This window comes from Lotus japonicus, chromosome 1 (genome assembly GCF_012489685.1).
Source record: "Lotus japonicus ecotype B-129 chromosome 1, LjGifu_v1.2".
Classification (NCBI taxonomy): Eukaryota; Viridiplantae; Streptophyta; class Magnoliopsida; order Fabales; family Fabaceae; genus Lotus; species Lotus japonicus.
The window spans coordinates 84,519,405-84,540,230 of NC_080041.1; the positions used below are offsets into that span (position 1 = coordinate 84,519,405).

At 40.9% G+C, this 20,826-nt stretch overlaps 3 protein-coding genes across 4 annotated transcripts; 2 read left to right on the plus strand and 1 right to left on the minus strand.

Moving 5' to 3' along the window:
• Positions 1-5,600: 5,600 nt before the first annotated feature.
• On the plus strand, positions 5,601-10,787 carry LOC130724757 (beta-fructofuranosidase, insoluble isoenzyme CWINV3-like). Of its 2 annotated transcripts, XM_057576044.1 has the most exons (8): positions 5,601-5,784; positions 7,195-7,415; positions 7,559-7,567; positions 8,147-9,006; positions 9,267-9,428; positions 9,536-9,774; positions 10,218-10,308; positions 10,389-10,787. In XM_057576044.1, the coding sequence occupies exons 2-8, from the start codon at positions 7,241-7,243 to the stop codon at positions 10,599-10,601; spliced, it is 1,749 nt and encodes a 582-aa protein (XP_057432027.1). In that variant the 5' UTR covers positions 5,601-5,784; positions 7,195-7,240; the 3' UTR covers positions 10,602-10,787. The 2 variants fall into 2 exon arrangements, with proteins under 2 accessions (XP_057432027.1, XP_057432029.1); XM_057576046.1 differs by lacking the exon at positions 5,601-5,784 and having other exon boundaries at positions 7,276-7,415; positions 7,527-7,567.
• A 3,393-nt stretch (positions 10,788-14,180) lies between these two features.
• Positions 14,181-16,009, plus strand: LOC130724782 (protein MAINTENANCE OF MERISTEMS-like). Its single transcript, XM_057576066.1, has 2 exons — positions 14,181-14,624; positions 14,709-16,009. Exons 1-2 carry the CDS (start codon positions 14,393-14,395, stop codon positions 15,527-15,529), a joined length of 1,053 nt encoding a protein of 350 aa, XP_057432049.1. The 5' UTR covers positions 14,181-14,392; the 3' UTR covers positions 15,530-16,009.
• A 1,160-nt stretch (positions 16,010-17,169) lies between these two features.
• LOC130724739 (uncharacterized) lies at positions 17,170-20,281 on the minus strand. Its single transcript, XM_057576029.1, has 4 exons — positions 18,962-20,281; positions 18,561-18,871; positions 17,616-18,478; positions 17,170-17,510 (listed from the first exon to the last, which is right to left on the minus strand). Exons 1-4 carry the CDS (start codon positions 20,251-20,253, stop codon positions 17,325-17,327), a joined length of 2,652 nt encoding a protein of 883 aa, XP_057432012.1. The 5' UTR covers positions 20,254-20,281; the 3' UTR covers positions 17,170-17,324.
• Positions 20,282-20,826: the final 545 nt, after the last annotated feature.

Consider the following 20,826-nt stretch of genomic DNA (forward strand, 5'->3'; position numbering starts at 1 on the left):
CTTGGTGAAGATGTCTGCAAGCTGGACTGTAGTAGAGACATAAGTCCGAAGAATATTCTGTTGTAGAACCTCATTACGGACAAAATGACAGTCAACCTCAATATGCTTGGTGCGTTCATGAAACACCGGATTTTTGGCGATGTGTAACGCTGCTTGACTATCACAGTGAAGAGCCATCGGTTTGGGATGAGAAATGCCAAGATCAGAAAGAATCCCTTTTAACCATTTGAGTTCGCAAGTAGCTGTAGCCATGGAGCGATACTCAGCCTCAGCCGAAGAGCGTGAAACAGTATGCTGCTTCTTGGTCTTCCACGAAACAGGAGATTGGCCTAGTTGAACAAGCCATCCAGTCACGGAGCGCCGGGTGAGAGGACAACTTGCCCAATCAGAATCACACCACCCGTGAAGCCGGAGATCACAGTTGCTGGAGAGGAATATGCCTTGTCCTGGATGCCTTTGAGAAAGCGAACCACCCGAAGAGCAGCATCTCAGTGCACGATATGAGGTTGCTGCATAAACTGAGATAAGGTGTGTACACTAAAAGACAGCTCTGGACGAGTGAAACAGAGATAAATTAGGCGGCCAACCAAACGACGATAACGCTCTGGATCAGCAAGGAGTGGACCAGAGGCAGAAGACAAATGGTGATTTTGTTCCAATGGAGTGCCGGCTGGTTTGGCGCCAAGAAGGCCAGCCTCAGAGATAATATCTAGTGCATATTTTCGCTGACAAAGAAAAATGCCTGTAGGATTGCGAGCAACCTCAATACCCAAAAAATACTTCAAACTGCCAAGGTCTTTCATGTGGAAGCATTCACTGAGATATGTTTTAAATCGCTGGATGGCAGTAGAGTTGTTGCCAGCAATAATAAGATCATCAACATAAACTAGTACAACGAGCTGGGTGCCCTCACGATACAAAGTAAATAGAGAATGATCAAGACAAGATTGTAGAAAACCATAGGAGGCAAGAGCAGAGGACAACTTATTGAACCAGCAACGCGGAGCCTGCTTCAATCCATATAAAGATTTGCGCAATTTGCACACCATGTGAGGGGAAGAATTCGTAAAGCCAGGAGGCTTGCGAATGAACACCTCATCATGAAGATTACCGTGAAGAAAAGCATTGTGCACATCCATTTGATGTAGTTCCCATGACTGGGCCGCAGCTACAGCAAGAAGAGTGCGTACAGTCACCATTTTTGCAACAGGTGCAAAAGTCTCTGTATAATTGATGCCTTCTTCCTGACGATTGCCGAGAACAACTAAGCGAGCTTTAAACCGCTCAATTGTGCCATCAGAGTTATATTTGATACGATACACCCATTTGCATCCGAGAGCCTTCTTTCCGGGAGGTAAATGTTGTACGCTCCAGGTGTCGTTTCGTTCAAGAGCATCAATCTCAGCCTGCATGGCCTTTCTCCACCGAGGGTCTTTTACTGCCTCATGAAAATATACAGGTTCTGTCTCTGTTGTAATAGCTGCAAGAAAGTTTCTATGGGACACAGAAAATTTGTCACAGTTGACATAGTAAGCAATAGGATAAAGAGTACCTGAAGACGATGATGAAGCTGATGAACTCGGGGATGGACTCTTAATGTGTGTTGTATTAGTGACGTACCCCTGTAATCTGGTTGATTTCTGTTTGGTGCGATGTCCGCGGCCAAGAGGGGAAGGAGAAGATGCATCAGGATCAACAGAAGCATCGGGAAGCAAGCTGGCACCAGCGGAGGAAGTCGCAGACTCAGGCGCAGTAGAAGAACCAGCAATTGCGTCCATGGGTTCTGGAGGAGATGCGACCTCAGGGCAGGGAGCCGCTGGCCCTGGCGCAAGAGAAGACGCAGCGTCCATAGAGTTTGAAGAAGACACGACATCAGTAGAGGAAGCCACTGGGTCAGGCGCATGAGAAGAGACTGGGTTGTCTATGAGAGTATTTCGTGGACCCCCCCTGTTGTGCAGATCGTCTTCATCATCAATCTCTAGCGGCTCAATGGGCAGGAGAGCAGGAGGATTGGGTTCTGGTGCTGATTTTGTGAAGGGAAATTGAGTTTCAAAAAATTGAACATCTCTGGAGACAAAAAACGCATGAGTTTCCAAATCATAAAGTCTCCAACCTTTCTGCCCATAGGGATATCCCACAAATACACAACGTCTACTGCGACTTGCAAATTTATCACCTTGAACATTAGAATTTCGAGCAAAACAGAGAGAGCCAAAAACACGAAGGTGTTGATAGGAAGGCTCTTGTCCATTTAACACTTCAAATGGGGTCTTGCCGTTTAGGATTGCGGTTGGAGTTCTGTTTATCAAATAACCTGCTGTCAAAACACACTCGCCCCAAAATTTAATTGGCAAATTTCCTTGGAAACGCAAGGCACGGGCAACATTTAGAATGTGACGGTGTTTGCGTTCGACCCTCCCATTTTGTTGAGGTGTTCCTGTACACGAAGTTTGGAAAACTATGCCATGGTCCAAAAAATAATTTTTCATACAGATAAATTCTGTTCCATTGTCGCTACGCACAATTTTAACCCTTTTGTCAAATTGCCGTTCAATCATAGAAAAAAAATTTGTCAATGTTTTGGTGACTTGTTTCTTGTCGGTTAACAAAAATATCCACACCGCACGCGAACAATCATCAACAATAGTCGAGAAATAAGAAGCACCACAAGATGAGCGAGTTCTATACGGACCCCATAAATCACAGTGAATCAAATCAAATTTATTAGAAGCTTGACTAATGCTCAAGGGAAATGTTTCTCTAGTTTGTTTTGCCCTTTGACAGGTATCACAGACTTTATTGAAATCTCTAACAGTACTGTCCTTTAAAATAAACTAAGTAGTCTTCCATGAAGGATGTCCCAACCTCTTGTGCCATACTTCAAATTCATGCATTCCTTCAACCTTGCATACTGTCTTCTTAGGAGTTGGTTGAAAGAAATAGAGTCCATCCCGTCGTTTACCCGCTCCAATCACCGTCTTCGAGGTGTGGTCCTGTATAGCACACATTTTACGAGTGAATAAAACATCGCAATTTGACTCATCTGTCAATTTAGAAATAGAAATCAAATCGCAATTTAATTTAGGGACATAAAGGACGTTCTGAAGATGCAAATTTTCAGTCAGCTTTGTTGTTCCTTCCTTAGTAGATCGAACAGATTGTCCATTAGGAAGTCCAACAGGACTTCCAGAGACGTCTATTGCATTACACAAATTGTGTAAGTTACCTGTCATGTGATGTGAGGCCCCACTATCAAGAATCCATGCATTATTTGTATACTTACCACTCATGCTCTCATTTGGAGTGACTTTGGATGAATTAAGCATTCCTACCAAAGTTTTCCACTGTTCGCTGCTCAAGCCTCCATATTCCAAATTTTCGTCAGAATTGTTCCATGTATTTTGCACAGCATTAGCACGACAGGACCTTTAGGAGCACGAGTACTGGGACCGTCACTCCCATTCTGCGGGCGTCGGCGTGCAGCAGTGCGGTCTCCGTTGCGAGGATGATCCCCCCACCATTCTGGGTATCCGATAAGCAAGAAGCAACCTGCGGCCTCATGACCACTTCGGTTACAGTGAGTGCAAGTCACCTTGCTGTTGTCACGACTCCTGGCCTTTACGTTTGCTTGAACGGCAAGAGCCATAGCATCAGGTCGGGAATCTCTTTCCTGAGTGATGCCACGCACACGTTCTTCTTGAATAAGAATAGCATACATCTTATTCAGTGAATGCAGTGGATCAGATGCAAGTAAGTTGGAACGAATCGGTCCATATGTTGCGTCGTCAAGACCCATTAAAAAAGTGTGACATTTTTCTTCTTCCTTGCGTTTCTCGAGTTTCGCATCAACTCCACAGGTACACCCGCTACAAGTGCAGATGATGGCTGGTTCATGAGTCGCGAGATCATCCCACAACTCTTTCAGCTTTCCATAATAGGCTATTATGGACATCCCTCCTTGCTTGCATTGTGCTAGTTCTGATTTCAGTTGGTGAATTCGAGGTCCATTCACAACCGAGAATCGTTCCTTGATGTCATCCCACACCTCCTTGGCTGTTTCCAAGTATGATATGGAAGTTCTTAGTTTTGGTTCAACTGTATTCAAGATCCATGAAACCAACATGGCTTGAACAGTGCACCAATCTTCAAAGTTTGGGGATCCTTCTTTGGGTTCTGCTATGGTGCCGTCAATGAAGCTCCACTTTCTTCTGGCTCTCAAAGACCTCTTCATAGCTCTTGCCCATTCATCATAATTATCACCTTTCAATTGCACCTGAGCAATTATGTTTCCAGGATTATCACTGTTATGAAGGTCATAAGGGGAAGGTTTCTTCTTTTGAGCATCTTCAATTGTTGAAGATGTCGCAAGACTCTCAGCTCCATTTGTTGGATCTTCCATATGAAGCTTTCACATTAATTTTGGTATGTGCTCTGATACCATGTAAAAATGGCTTTCTCAGGTCTTTATTTCTGAATCAAAGTGTTGTATATGTACATGAGTTTGTTGCTAGAATATCTAACAACTCTAACAAACCTGTTTAAATTTAAATTGACAAAGTCTAAACAAATATAATTTGCTCCTATATGCTGGCATTAGCCTAACACACGTATTTGGTTGTTACAAAGATATCTTGAATTTCAAATTGTGTGTTTCAACAATTTGTTACCGTAACCGTATTAAGTTCACTGTTCAATCTCCGGCGCTCTAAAAATGAAGACAACAACACAGTGGTGAGGAGCGGCACTTCTCAGCGCTTAAACAATGACATTGTTGAACAGTTAGCTATGCACCAAAAGAACAATGATTACTGTGCTTCTTCTCTGTTGTGTCTTCGCTCTTTCTTTCTTCCTTCCTTCTCAGCTAAACCGGACTTGACTTCAGACTGAGAGTGACCCTTAAATGTCACATTTGCCCTCCATCGCTTAACTATTTTTACTTTGGTTTAAGTATCATTTTAGTCATTGTACTTACAAGTTGGCTGGATTATTTATTTGTTTGGACTATTGTGCCAGTGTTTAGGAAAATGCTGAGATTAGTCCCCGTTGGAGGCTTGTCTCACGACGGCAGGTGATAGCTAATGTAACGCTTAGTGTAATTAGTAATTAATATACTTATTTTACATGTGAATTTTTAAATTAATTTTTTAAAATTATTAATTAAAATAAAATTAACAAAAACTCTTTAAACTAATTTATTTCTAACGAACTTTGTCCACTACTTTTTCTTCTCACTTCCTTTTTCTTCTTTAGCCAACCACTTCCACTCGAATCTTACTCATTTTCCTGTTGTAAAAATATGTATAGTTACTGACAGATTTTTACTAAATTCACAAAGTTGTCGGTAAATTCCCCACATATTGGCGACTTAGTTGTTGATGACCACTATACACAGTATGTGCGCGTCCCTTTCAACACACCAAACTTATCTTCATCTCTTATTTATTTGATATATTTTTTTCTAAGTTTTTTAAATTTTTTCTATTTTTTTATTCTAAATATGCGAGACAAAGTATTATTCCAAGGATAATGCTCTTAGAGACCCAACTTTTAACCACTATAGGATGTAGGGCACTCAACTGGTCAGTAAACAAATGGAGCTGCCACCTGTGATTGATGTTAGTCTCATAAAGGCTAACTTGGTAAGAGCTGAGCCTATGGGAAGTGAATGATAATGAAGGAAGGATTTGTCATTTGTTCGTAGCGGTGACAATACTGTCGCTAATATTCTTGCTAAGAGGGGGATGTTGTTTCCTTCCTTTGTATGGGTTGAGGATGTTCTCCCAGGTCTTGTTCCTTTTATTCATCTTAATGCAATGATCCATGTGCCTCATGTTTCTTCTTCTTAATTAATGAAGTTTACTTCCAAAAAAAAAAAGAGCGTATTTGATTTTTGGATTGAGCTCATAATTATTTTTAGAAGATTATACAATGTAACTTTTGATCATAAAATGTAGATTTCAATGTGTTTTCACGCAGTGAACCTCAGAGAAACCAAGTTTAAGCCTAGGAAAGAATTTGAGACCTAGTCTTTTTTCAGTGTTCAAAATGAATATAACATCTCCTAAGACATTTTTCCCATATATATATCAATAATCCTAGTTTATTGCGTAATTGTCCATACCCATGTAGCTACATATGTCGGGTATGGAGGTAATATACTTTGACCTATTCAAGACTACAAAATATCTAAACCACAATCGCTCTTTAGCAACCCACGTCCACTAGGTCGCTTATGAAGAAGAGGTTGCTCATGAAGAAGAAGTTGCCCGTAGTGATGAGATCGTCTGTGATGATGAGATTAGGTCACTCGTAATAGGGGAGGTTGGCTATGATGAAGTCACGGGTCCAAATCCGTTTGACCCAAATTTTGAACTCCGGACTTAAGTCTCTCCCACAAGCCCCCCATACATCAAGCCTTGAGTATTAAGACAAAGTATGTATTTTTAAACTGCAACGACTTACATTCTCCGTACATCGCCCAACCAATCCACAATGTTTATTGAATCCCTCGCTATCATCTCTATTTTGTTATTGTTATATTGGAAGGGTTAGTGGACGGTGTACTCAATTTTTTTATCAATCACGTCTAAGTATTAAACTGGATTAGTCCAATAATTATGTATATTTAACTATTCCGGCATTTGGTATTTCATAGGAATCTTGTCCTACAGTTTATTTTTCTTAAAATGAAGTTGAAATAAAGCATAAAGGAACAACATAGAACTGTTTCTTTTCTTTAGGGAATTCTAGTTCTCTAATGGTTGCTTAGAAAACCATTCAAGAGAAATTTTGAAAATAAAAAACCAAAAGTATTAAATCATGAGTTACATCAAAAGCCTAACTCTTTAGACCATCATTATCCAAAAAACTCATTAGAGTTTCTAATTTAAATTTTGGTAATGTCACGTCATTTAAACCACCTTAATCAACTCTACTTACTTTGTACTTCAACCCAGCAACTCTAAAAAATTTCTTAAATGAACCCCACAATATACCTTACATTTTTATATTTTTATTATTTATATTTCATTTCAATTAATTCTTGTTTTTTATTTATTTTTTAATCATTAAATTTGGAAGAGAAACTCTGAGCGAGAAACTTTGGAGCAAAGTTACTTGTCACGGGAGAAACTTCATTTTCTGCAACAGTTAAGAAACTTTATTTCAGATGACATGTCAGTTTCTTTGTTGCAGATGCTCTTGTTAACGTTCCCCTACCAATCTGGGCTCATCTGGCATCATGGAAATATCTGCAACTTTACCATTACTGGTGTTATTAACTTTTCTGCAAAACACTGGATTGGTGATCAAAGCTTTGCCATTCAGCATGATCAGTTCTACCAAGTACAGGTTACCTGATCAACAGCCTTATCGAACTTCCTATCACTTTCAGCCCCCACAGAATTGGATGAACGGTATTACCCTCAACCAATCATTGTCAAATGTCAATATAATGTTCTAATTCATGGATTATATCTGACTGATTAGTGATTATCTTCTCTATCATTTCACATGATTTGTTGAAGAAAATTGGAACATGGATGCCTTTATTTTGCAGATCCCAATGGTAAGCCTCCTTCAAACTTTCTGGTTATTACTTGGTTGTTTGGTTCTCATCCCACCATCTTATAGCATGTTTGCATCAGTTTCTCTTTCGTCAGAATTAATTTTGTGAAGCTTCTAAAGCTTATTCCCCGAATTGATTCTAGCTTCAAAATCAATTGTACAAGAGTTTCCAAGCATGCACTTAGTACATGTCTAGGCATAAGAGAGAATTAAAATTATGTTCCATTTTTTCAATGTAAAATTCACTGAAGTAGAATATTTAGTGTCTGTTTGAAATTTTTAAATCAATTCTGGAGAGAAACTTATGTGAGTAGCTTTTGGCTGATAGAATTGATTCTAAGAGGAAAAATGCAAACATGATGATAGAGCTAGCTACTTCAACCACAGTTTCAGTGGAAGAACTTCCACACAACAATTATAGCATGTTTAGATCAGTTTATTTTTCCTCAAAATCAGTTCTAGCATACAAAAGCTACTCAAAGAAGCTTTTTTCTCATAGTTGACTAATGTTGAGCCAAGTCTTAATAAAATTAGATCCAAAATTATTATCTGATTACTAATGTTGATTTATCTATAACAGGGCCAATGTATTATAAAGGTGTTTACCACCTTTTTTACCAATACAACCCTTATGCAGCTACCTTTGGTGACATCATGGTATGGGCTCACTCAGTGTCCTATGATCTCATCAACTGGATTCACCTGAACAATGCTATTGAGCCAAGTGAGCCATATGACATTAATAGCTGCTGGTCTGGCTCAGCCACAATCCTCCCAGATGAAAAGCCTGTGATCTTGTACACTGGAATTGCTGAGAACAAGTATCAAGTTCAGAATTTGGCTATGCCAAAGAATCTCTCAGACCCTTTCTTAAGGGAGTGGATCAAACACAGCCAAAATCCTGTAATAACTCCACCTAGTGGTGCTGAAGTGGACAATTTCAGAGACCCTTCAACTGCTTGGAAGGGAAGTGATGGGAAATGGAGAGTGGTCATAGGTGCTCAAAAGGGTGATGAAGGGAAAGCAATTGTGTACAAAAGTGAGGATTTTTTTAATTGGAAATTAGATGCTGATCCTTTTTATGCATCAGAGAATACTGGAGTGGTTGAATGTCCAGATTTCTTTCCAGTGTCAATTAATGGCACAAATGGGGTCGATACATCTGTCGAAAATCCGAGTGTTAGGCATGTCATGAAGGTAGGATATCTAAGAAGACAGCATGATTACTATTTTCTTGGTAAATATCTCTCTGATAAGGAAATTTTTGTTGCTGATAATAACTTCACCGGAACTATTTTGGACTTAAGATATGACTACGGTAAATTTTATGCTTCCAAGTCATTTTTCGACTATCCCAAGAAGAGGAGGATATTGTGGGGTTGGGTAAATGAATCAGACACTGAGCAAGATGATATTGAGAAAGGATGGGCTGGTATACAGGTACTCTAGTCTAGAACTCTAGCTAGTTCTCAATTTCTTCGTATCATTCATTACCTTTGAGTATAGAATTGATTCTGAAGGGAGAGAAGCTTCTATGAGTAGCTTCTGGGTTGCAGAATTGATTCTGGTGAAAGAGAAGCTGATCAAAAACATACTATGAATGAATTTGTTCTGAATGGCTATATACTTATCCTAAAGTTAAATTATTAAGATGGGAGGATCAAATACTGATGAGTGGTTGGTGTTTTTTGATTATGCAGGCCATTCCAAGACAAGTTTGGCTTGATAATAAAAGTGGGAAGCAATTGATGCAGTGGCCAATTGAAGAAGTAGAAAAACTAAGGGGCAAGAAAATAAGTATTCATGGAGAGAAACTCTTAAGTGGATCAATTATTGAAGTTTCAGGTATCACTGCTTCACAGGTACAAGTAGAACACTGAAATTGTGTTTACTTTTCCGTATTTTCTTGATAAATTTTCAGAACAAGAACAACATTGTTGATGATTATTTTTAACTTGTATTTATTCAGGCTGACGTAGAGATAGTGTTTGAGGTACCTGAATTAGAAAATGTGGAGTCATTAGATGCCAAAAGGGTTGATCCTCAATTACTGTGTAGTGAAGAGAGTGCATCAAAAAGTGGCAAACTAGGGCCGTTTGGTTTATCTGCATTAGCTTCGGAAGACCAAAGAGAGCAAACTGCAGTCTTCTTTCGAATATATAAATCTTCCAACAAATATTTAGGCCTAATGTGCAGTGACCAGAGCAGGTTCCTTGTTTCTGACATCTTTCCTCCCTAGCATGTTGCTGTTACTTTTGTTTTTTCAGAATCAACTATGAAACTAGAAATTAAACGCTTATAGCACGTTTGCAATTGTTAGAATTGATTCTGCACTGGCAGAATCAATTTGAGCATTTGAATGTTTTCTTTCACAATTGATTTTAGCTCCAAAATCTATTACGCGGTGAAGCTACAAATCATAGGTTCTATGGTTGACATAATCAATTGTGAAATTTTACAACATTACCCCCATAGAAATCACTTTACTCATAAATGTATCCAAAGATAAATCGCTTAACTTTTACCGTAATCGATTTTACCAAAATCAATTTTATCTACAATCAAATCACAATGCTGATCCAAATACGTACTTAAATTGAGATTGAATCTCACTCAGTAATTTGTGCTTGGAAATTGCTTACAATTCACAGGTCTTCACTGCGGAAGGACCTTGATAAAACGACATATGGAAGTTTCTTTGAATTTGATCCCAATCTCAAAAGAATCTCACTAAGAAGCTTGGTATGCTAATTGTGTATGATTAAAGTCTCTTCTTTGTTGTATGTGCAAAATGGTCTGATATAAATATTGTTATTGTGCAGATTGATCACTCTATTATTGAGAGTTTTGGGGAGGGAGGGAGAGTTTGTATCACCAGTAGAGTCTATCCATTGTTAGCTATTGGCAAAGAAGCTCATCTTTATGTATTTAACAATGGAACTCAGAGTGTCCAAATCTCAAATCTAAATGCTTGGTGCATGAAGGAAGCAGAGGTTGGCTATCAGAAAAATGTACGCTATGTAGAATGTAGCTAAGCGGGATAAGGACAGCAAACTTTATTAAAAGTGATTGGAACCGAATCAAATTTTTACTGTTCTTTTTTATTCGATCCATTGGTGTGGCATCTTGGCAGGGAATTTATTGTAAGAAAACTGAATTGGTGATCTTCTCATTAATCTGAATAGGTATATATACAAAACTAAGTCAAAACATTTCTAATATGTCTAGCTTAATTACATACATGATTGTAGCCTAATTACAAAGACTAAATAAGAATAATACATATTCCTATTCTATCATTTATGTTGACAGTTTGATATGCATTGCAAAATAAAGATTTCACAAAGAACTCATAAAGAAAATGTTAATTAAGTTGCACTGAAGGGCCTGATTTTTTATCTTCATATACCTCAATTTCATTGTGCATGTTTTGAATACACAATGAAAAACTACGATGAAGTCGAAATCATGGTGTACAACAACACAAGTTAATGAATGTTGCTTCTATCCACAAAATCACACCACATTTCTTTCTATTTTTCTTTCTTTTGTATCATATGGTCCATGGTATATTTTTCTTCTCTTACTTTTCTTCATTCCTCACACATTTCATTTGAAAGTGGTGACACTTATGAAGCATTAAAGGTGTTACAAGATCATAATCATTCATAGAACAATATTAGAACAAAACACAACACACTTTAAGATATATGATTGCTTCGTAGGGGTGGAAATACGCCAGACCGTTTGTAGGGGTGGGAATAGGCCAGACCGTTCGTAGGGGCCTATGGCCTAGCCTACCACAGGCCCAGGCCAAGTCAGGCCAAATTGGTAAATAGGCAATGCTTAGACTTTTTGAAAAGTCTATTTAGTTAAAAAAGCTAGGCTCAAACCATTTAAAAAGCCTTTTAAGCCTTATAGGCTAACCTATTTAAGTAAAAATAATTAGTAACTTTCTGGTACATGGTAAATATGATTAGTATAAATATATTTTACTATTGATGATGTGTATATATTAGAAAATTATCATAATATCTTAATATTATATACTTATTGACATTTTTATATATTTAAGCAAATTGACTTATATAATGACTCAAAGTTATAAGTCTATTTAGAAATAGATATATAACATATTTAAATACCTTAATATAAACTTTGATTTTATACTGGCTCTCTGACTCTAAGAAACCAACATAATCTCTCATTTAGTTTCATTTCTACCTAATAGCTTATAATATTATGAGTATGATTGTTGAAAAAATTATTTTAGTATAATTTAACCCGTTAGTTTATAAATTTGATAACTTCTTTACAAATAATTTTGTTAGCAAACGTAAAACTCTTATTGTGAAATAAGCCTTTAAATATGCTACCAGGCAAGACCAGACTTTCGAGGTCAGGTCAGGCTAAAAAAAAAGCCTTTGACAGGCCACAGGCCAAGCTCATGCCTTAAGATTTTTAAACATGTTAGGCCTATTTACGCAAAGCCTACCTAGGCCCAGCCTATTCCCACCCCTAATCGGAAGAGAGGAAGCTAATCTTGTTTAGAAAAACTAGCAAAACTAGCAGCATGTTCAATACGGAGATAGGCCAGCTTTTCTAGTGTTGATTATGTAGTGCTGTGACTTGTGGTTTGCTGTTTTACACAATTCTATTGTTCTGTTTTGGGCTTTGAGTGATAGAATTTATAATTCAATATATAAGTTTAATTTTGATGCTTTATCTACATGACACTTTTTCACACTAATAACCTTATAATTATTTCTACAACAAAAGCACATCAAATCCTTAAAATATATAAGAAAATTAGGGTGCCCACTAGGGTGGGCAACCTTCAAACTGGTCCATCGGTGGACCATCAATAACCACCGTTGGATCTTGGAATATAAGAATATTCTTTAGATCAATGGTCAAGATTAAATTTCTATAAAAAGGGTATAATTGTCCCTCAAAATTCCCCAAAATTCCCAAACCCAATCTCCTTCATGCTCCCAATCGGGATTTGGGTTTAACACACCACCCATTAGGCCCCCCGCCCCACCTTGGGGGCGAAATTACCAGAAAACCAGTTGATTAAAAACGGTAAATGATTACCCGACTCTATAACGGGTAATCATTTACCGATCGTGTTTAAAACATATAAACACGACAGTTTGGGTTTTGAAACCCATTATTTCAAAACCCAAATTTCCCTCCCTCAATCGCATCCTCTCTAAGCTCGGTTCCACCACTTCAATCATCTCAAAGGTCGGTTCTAATCATCATCAAAGCTCCCACAAAGACCCATTCCATTACATTCAAAAGGTAAGTTTTGATTTCAATGATTTTCACATTTGAAGTTTGAATTAGGTCAATGGTTGAACACTAGGGTAGTTGATTGATGATTAGAGGTAGGTTTTGTTGTGTTTTGTTGCCTGAAATTCCATGAAACGAGTACGGGCACGAGTGGGGTGCATTTGGGTCTGTTTCTGGGTTTACAGTAATATCGGAAAATCAATTTCCGATATGATAATGGAAAATGATTTTCCGATATGGTAATGGAAAATGATTTTCCGATATGACAGTATGACAGTGCAGACTTCCAAAATTTATTTCCAATATTTAACCATGGCATGTATTTAGCTTCCAGGATTACTTTGCTGATTTGTTGAGAATTGGAAAAGATCAAGATAGATTTGATGTGTTGTGATTAGGAAAGTTGTTTATTGTTTATTGTTTATTGGAAAAGATTAAGTGCTCAAATCATATGCTTCATGTGTTGTAATTAGGAAAGTTGTTTATTGTTTTTGTTTGCTTGTGATGATGGTTGCTTGACCTTAACACAGCTAGAAATTTAATTTAATCACATTCACATGCAAACTAACAACTAATTCTCTATATTTTCCTTTTCCTATGGTTAGTTGCTAAACGATTGATTGGAAATTTCCTGATTAAGTTAAAAAATGACTCAAATGATATGCTCATATGTGAAAATGCTTTACTTATTATGACAAGTATTGTTAAATTTGTTTGTTTTGCACAGACAGCGAGAATGAAGGGCGGGAGGAAGAGGTCACGACATGCTTCTACTAGTGAGGATCCAGCAGATCGACACGAGCGCTTGCATGCTTCTACCAGGCGCGGCGACCATATTGCAGCCACTCAGGCGGTAGAGGCTTCAGCTCCGTTTCCATCCCCATCTGCTACTCCGGTCGAGGCTCCGTTAGCTACCCCGGCTCCATCTGCTACTCCGGTTGGGGCTCCGTCAGCTACCCCCGCTCCGTCTGCTACTAGGGCTCCGGCTGAGCTGGACCCTGCTCCGTTGTCTCCGATGGCTGAGTTACCTCGTCAGGAGACATCTTCTTCTGAGCCTAGTGGCGAGGAGTCTTCTTCTTCTTCTGAGCTTAGTGGTGAGGAGGAGGAGCCTCTTATTCTGCAGGAGGAGATTGATGCTGCTGATGTTGTGCCAGATGTGGTGCCAGAGGGCGGTGCGGAGGGCGGTGCGGATGACGACCTCATCCAGAGGGTGGCACCGTTTCCCGGGGGGCCTGAGGATCTGTCGCTTCTTGCTCATTATCCTGACCACAAGGCTCCTTGGACGTGGCAGACACTTCTTCGCACAGACCCGCGGTACGTGGACCGTCGGACATTGAGGGTGGCCACTGTTGGGGGGAAGGTATGGAACCTCCCCTGTGATGGCGATTCGGAGGCCCACACACATGTGCGACAGCTGCTGCAGCAGACGGGTTTGTATCACCTGCCTTGGTGCGGGTTACCGGAGACAGACCCAGCTGTCGTACTGGCCCTTGTTGAGAGATGGCATGAGGAGACGAGTAGCTTCCACATGCCGTTCGGGGAGATGACTATCACCCTGGACGATGTGTCTGCTCTTCTCCATCTTCCCACAGGGTCGAGGTTCTACACTCCGGGCAGAGGGGAGCGAGACGAGGTTGCAGCGCTCTGCGCCCAGCTCCTGGGAGGATCTGTTGCTGCTTATCTGGCTGAGTTTGAGGCGGAGGGTGGCCAGAACATTCGGTTCATTACTCTGAAGACCATGTACACGTCTGCTATGGATGGTATGTCTTAATAATTACTTTATTAAGTTGTATTTATTTTTAGAGTATTATTAATAACTGTTAACTTAATTCATTTCATTGTAGGGGGACGCTATGAGGATGCTGCTAGGATCTGGCTGGTGAACCAGCTTGGTGCCACCCTCTTTGCCAGCAAGAGTGGTGGTTACCACACTACTGTCTACTGGATCGGGATGCTTGAGGACCTCGGTCGCGTGTCGGAGTACGCGTGGGGTGCGATTGCGCTGGCTTCGTTGTACGAACAGCTGAGTCGTGCATCCCGCAGGAAGATAGCGCAGATCGGTGGGTTCACCTCCCTCGTGCTGTCATGGGCGTATGAGTACATATCCAGCAGCGTCATTATCAGGACGGAGGTCCCCGGCTACACACAGGACCAGCCTAGGGCGCAGCGGTGGTCCACGTCTCGGATCGCGCATTCCGGACTCGATGAGAGACGAGTCATGCTCGATGAGCTTACAGTGGATGATATCACATGGACCCCTTTTGAGGACCATCGAGATGTTCGACCGCGGGATCCCAGGGCCCTCTATTCCGGCTACATCCGGACACCTTACGGCCGGTCTGTGAGCCGACATCTACCAGAGCGGGTTATGCGCCAGTTTGGCTTCATACAGGACATCCCTCGACACCCCTCTGAGATCCAGACGACGGGGTCCCTTGCTGAGACCACAGATGCTGCCTATGCTGAGTTTGAGCCGCACCTCCGCCCTCAGGGGATACCTGCTACATATCCGGGAGAGGCGGTGGAGGGTTACATGAGGTGGTGTAGCAGAGTGTCACATGTGTTCATCATCCCTGAGGATAGGAGGGAGGAGCTTAGTGCCGTGGTAAGTTTGGATTCTAAACTTGTATATTATTTTTATTCATTCAATTGTGATTTTTGTTAATGAAATTATTTTTGTATATTATTTTTATGCAGTCTGCCATACGTAGGGGTGTGGAGTTGTTAGAGCAGTCCCTGGAGGTGCCAGGTGCTCTTGCTCCAGGGACACAGCCCCGGATCCTCACGGAGAGGGCGCTCGATCTCTTTCGACGGAGTTCCTTCGTTGGTACCCAGGGAGTTGCCTTTTCTGCTATTCGAGGAGCCGCAGCTGCGGGAGGCAGAGCTCGTGGAGGCAGAGCTCGTGGAGGCAGAGCTCGTGGAGGCGGAGCTCGTGGAGGTAGAGCTCGTGGAGAGGGTGATCCTGGAGAGGGTGTTCGTGGAGGTCGAGCTCGTGGACCCAGAGGTCGCAGGGGGCGGGGTCGGGGATAGTGATTTTATTACACTTGTTATGTGGGATCCATTATTATGTATATGTTAGGACTTTTTATGTTATGTTATGACTCTTGCCTCGTTTTATTTACATGTGTTATATTTTTAGTCTTAATATTATGACTCTTATAATGAAAAAAACAGAAACAACGACAACATATAAATAATTCAAAGCATGTAGTAATCCATGACAATAAGTTAAACGGTTACACAACCAAATTAAACATAAGCAACACCGAAAACAAAATTATTCCTCTGTGATATCGATGAAGTCATGGGGTCCGCAATCTTTTGGGAATACCTTCACTAGGTTGGGCAATGTTATATTAAGATAACAAACAGTTCCTCTAGGTGCAAACACAGCAACCTGCATGTGAAATGTATACTTTAATTAAACCATGCTTAACTGTCCAAAAAATGAAGCAAGTTTCATGTTTAGGTTTCAGACCTTTTGGAGAACGAGAACAGATCCAACAGTTATGTCATTCGCAAATTCACTGTGAGTGAATGCCTTGCGGTGGATGCTAGCATGAACAGCACCTGTGGGGTCCTAAATTTTTGAAATCGTTTGAGAAGTAAATTAGAACGGTTAGTCAAGGGGGACCAAAAGCAAGGCCTTACAAAAGCAAGGTAGCCTGGATGGCGCCAGCAAGGACAAGACATACCTTGAGGGTAACTTTCGCATCTCCAAACCCATTGGGAGTGCAAGATTTGATAACAGCAACAACATTCTCCACCCTCTCAACGTTCGCTGTCAGAGAGCCCAGCGGAGTGGCTATTCCCCACTCTTGTAGGGCTGATAGCCAAGCATGTGAGTTGAAATCAGGATCGGTTTCGGTTGATCCATGATCTAGCACACGCCTCACGATTTCCTGGGTCGGAATGAGTGGTGTGTTAGGGGTGGATCTACGGGCATACATGGCAGCCTGGATGGCGCCAGCCGGGCCAGGAATGAGAGGACGAGAGCTGCCAGAGTTGTTGCTTTGACCTTTGCAATGGCGGAGGAATGGATTTGGGTCTTGTTCCATCGTGTAGAAAGAGGAGTAATAAGAAGAGGCAAGACACAATAGACAGGAAGATGAGGAATGAAGAGTAAGAAGAAGAGGCAAGACACAACAGATATTTATAGCTCAGGCGTGCGGTCAAAACATTTAAGGTGTACTGGTGGATGGTATAAGAGTGGTTGGGGCTGGTGGTTGAGAGTAATGTCAGGGTTGGTGGTGGAGGGTAATGAAAATGAAAATGACAAGAGTACATCAAATTAACATTACCAAAAGTGCATCAAATTAACATTACCAAAAGTACACGCATGAACCTGCCAATCTACGATGATGTCTAGATTTTCATCATTAACAACAACCTGTGATAAGGGCCACATTCTACCAAATTACAGAGAGTTTACAAATTAATATTACACAATACAAGAACATTCAATCTGTGGTGATGTCCACATAGTCCGCATGACCACTAAAAGCACCAAGCCAAGCTTGGAATTGTGCATCATACATGCCTAAACGTGGACCATATAGGTTGCGCCAGTATTTGGAGGCAAGATCACTGTGCCATTCCCACTGGGGAGCAATAGTCGGCATAGGATGTCCATGAGTTAATTGGAGCTGCATTTTAGAGAATAACCATAAAATTAGATAACTTCCACATACAAAAATTAATCGACAAGCTAGTAGGCAACTAAAATATTAGTGTATTTGGTCAAAATATACCTGTACCCAGTGATTTATCACATGTCCAATAGCTATAACAGAATGCTCATCTCGTGGGCCAGCTCCTATCAGTGGAAAGTATGTGTTACAACCCATAGAGGATAAGGATACGAGAACCAATTGGTACTTTGTGGCAACAAGGTATCCCATCTCTGGCAGTTGAAACCATTTGTCAGGGGTGGCCGGGTCACCAATAGGAAGAGTGAGACGATTATGTAAGCCATAAACAACATCTGTGCCCCATATCCTATTATACATTACCACATTGGTCTCAAGTTCTTGTATCAATGTAGCCCTAACCCAAGGCCAACCGTCCTGACCGGCGGAATGCCCCATTAATGCAGCAATGGATCTATAGCCACAGTTACCATCATCCTCAACATCTGTAATTGTGCCAATATATGGATGGAGAAAGGCTGGAAAGTTACACATGAAATGGCTTGCATCAGACTTCTTCACACGCTTCTTCCTCTTTGCTGGTTGTGAAGACTTCTTTTCCTCTTTAATCTTCTTGTCTGTAAGTTCAAACGCTGAAGGATCACGAGTCAAGGATCCTATTGCTCGACCCTTGGGTTGTTTGCTCTCCTTCAACTTAGGAGTGCGGTTGGACTTTATCCGAAGCTCAGGAGTACATAGTGTACTCCTTTCAGGACAATATATCGCTTGAAGCTTCCTCCTTACCATACTCTGCCCTCCAGTATCCAAAGAATGGAAATAACGTGTTAGTGCCTCAACTTCTGGGTGCATCTCTCCATGGTTTAGTCCGCAAATATCTGAGCTGCCAGTATCTGCAACAGGTACATGCTCCCAACTTAGGCTCTTCCAGAATGGATGAATGGCCTCGTACGGAATCCTCTCATAATCTGCAAGTTCACAGACATGTTACATTGAATCACAAATATAAATAATTGGAAGTAGTTGAGAGGAGAGTGGTTGACCGGTAACCTGCAAGTTGACAACCGCAAGGTAGTCCATGAGTCTCTCTCAATAAGCAATCGCATCTGCCGCCGCAGGCTCGCGTTCTTGTCAGCTCAGCATCAATGAGTTTCAGGCATTTGATTGACACAAATCCCCTAATATTTGTGTAGAAAGGGGTCTTGAAAAGGTGATCAATTTTATTCATACTGCGCTCAAACGATGCTACTATCTCAGTGTGGCGATTGGTGGTCAAACTATGCGACGCATCCCATGATGTGGCCAGGTCACCCTTACTGTTCCGCAACATCAACTTCAAGCTGGCATGTGCACCTTCAGCCCTGCAAACCAACAACGCACATGTAAGAATTAATATTGTAATAATCTATGAAATGAAATACATATAACAAGTCATAACATAATTTTTGTACCTGTTACTTGTTGTTGTTCCAAAATGCATCACATGATTTGTCCATGCCTTGGCAAATTTCTGCTTGTGGACCAACCATGTAGTAGAACAATAAGTGGCAAATTTCAACTTGTGTCTATGCTTGCACATGTTAAACAATTCAATCCAATGAGCTTCAAATTCTGGAACTGTTGGAGCATCTACCAATTCGGCCCACTTGTCCATAACCTCTTGAGCAAAATCATCCGTGCCAACATACTCTTTGCACTTTGCCAAAACACACTTGTTGATGTGCCACAAGCATAGTAAATGGGTGGTGGTGGGAAGGCTTTGTGAAGCAGCACTCAATAAAGCAAGATCTCTGTCCGTCACAATCACTCTAGGCAACCTGGATTGGTCGGAAATCAGAGACTTCATACACTCCAATGCCCAAATGTAGTCCTCTGTGGTCTCACTGCCAATGTAACAGAATGTTATTGAGTATGTTTTATCCGTGGAGGTCAGGCCAACAATCTCGAGCAAGGGTAGTTTGTATTTGCTGGTCTTGTATGTGCAATCCATGATCACTACATATGGGAATGTGTTGAAAAGTTTGACGGCATTCGGATGAGCCCAAAATATATCTCTAATCACTTCCGATCTGGGTTCATTTCGTTCGAAGTGAACATACTTCTCACCGTCCAACTTCTTCAGCAAGTATTGTATCTCTGTCAGTGACCCACGAACGGATTGTCTGAACCGCTTGCAAACACCATAAATTTGTTGGATGGTAGTCAAGTTTGAAGGATCTTTTTCCTTCAAGGACGCCAACATCTTTCTAGGTGGAACCCAAGTCTTAGCCTGATTTATCACGTCCTCCTTCGCCTCACTATTCAGTCTACCAGCGTAATTGTGGCCAACTAGTGACTCAGCTGCGAGATGGATGTGTCTACCGTCCATCACCTTCAACCACCAACCTTTATCATCTTTCGTACGTCGTCCTTTTAGCCTAAAAGGACAACCTGTCTTTTGTGTTGACGTTCCTTCAACAAGATCCGGTTCTCTGTAGGGAATATACGCACCATGCTTCTCACACCCCAGAATGACATATTCTTTTCTTCCCTTCGCACCACTATCAGACTTTGTTGTCACCAAAACAAAATTATTTGCCATAGAAATGTCGCGAACCCATTTCATAAGATCATCTTTCAAAGGGAAACGCTGTTTCAGGATAAACAAGGCATAAGGCATAAAACAAGGCATAAACAAAGCAAACAAAGCATGCAAAAATTTGTGCAATGAGTACCTGATCAGTATGATACAAATGAGAGACATCTATAGATATAATCGGAGGTTCAGCTAGTGATGGTTGCTCCTCTAGATTATCATTTTCCAATCCAGCAGCATGTATCAATTGTGATTCACCAAAGAAAAAGGACTCTGTCATCCTTGGAACAAAAACGGTAAATCAATAACCGACCCTATAACGGTAAATAAAATTCCGGTATACTAACGGTAAATCATAATCCGATACATTAACGGCAATTCATTTACCGATTCGATTCACGATTCAGCAGCCTAAATTACCAACTTAACTAACTAAACTAACTACTTAAACTAACAACTAACTACTTAAACTAACTATAAATAAAGTACCAAAGCTAACACCACTTACCAGAAGTTAAAAGCTTTCCCTTGGTGGTGGTGGTGTTGGTGGTGGTGGTGGTGGAAATGTGGAGATGGTGGTGGTGGTGGGAAGGTGAAATGTGAGGGAGGAGTGGAGTAATGGTAGAATAAGGTAGTTTGGGCGAGTTATGGGGGGCTGGTGGGGGGTTGTTGGAGGGAGGAGTAATGGTGGAAGGGTTGGTGGAGGGAGAAGTAATGGTGAAAAGGTGATCAAACTGCCAG

Excerpts from the sequence above, each read along its gene's own strand:
- LOC130724757 (XM_057576044.1), top strand. The coding sequence starts at position 7,241 with ATGGAAATATCTGCAACTTTACCATTACTGGTGTTATTAACTTTTCTG. Across the intron at positions 9,007-9,266 it reads AAGGATGGGCTGGTATACAG|GCCATTCCAAGACAAGTTTG; the intron begins GTACTCTAGTCT and ends TTGATTATGCAG. Across the intron at positions 10,309-10,388 it reads GAATCTCACTAAGAAGCTTG|ATTGATCACTCTATTATTGA; the intron begins GTATGCTAATTG and ends GTTATTGTGCAG.
- LOC130724739 (XM_057576029.1), bottom strand. The coding sequence starts at position 20,253 with ATGTCTCTCATTTGTATCATACTGATCAGGTACTCATTGCACAAATTT. Across the intron at positions 18,479-18,560 it reads TTGCGGTTGTCAACTTGCAG|ATTATGAGAGGATTCCGTAC; the intron begins GTTACCGGTCAA and ends GTGAACTTGCAG. Across the intron at positions 17,511-17,615 it reads TGATAAATCACTGGGTACAG|CTCCAATTAACTCATGGACA; the intron begins GTATATTTTGAC and ends TCTAAAATGCAG.
- LOC130724782 (XM_057576066.1), top strand. The coding sequence starts at position 14,393 with ATGCCGTTCGGGGAGATGACTATCACCCTGGACGATGTGTCTGCTCTT. Across the intron at positions 14,625-14,708 it reads GTACACGTCTGCTATGGATG|GGGGACGCTATGAGGATGCT; the intron begins GTATGTCTTAAT and ends ATTTCATTGTAG.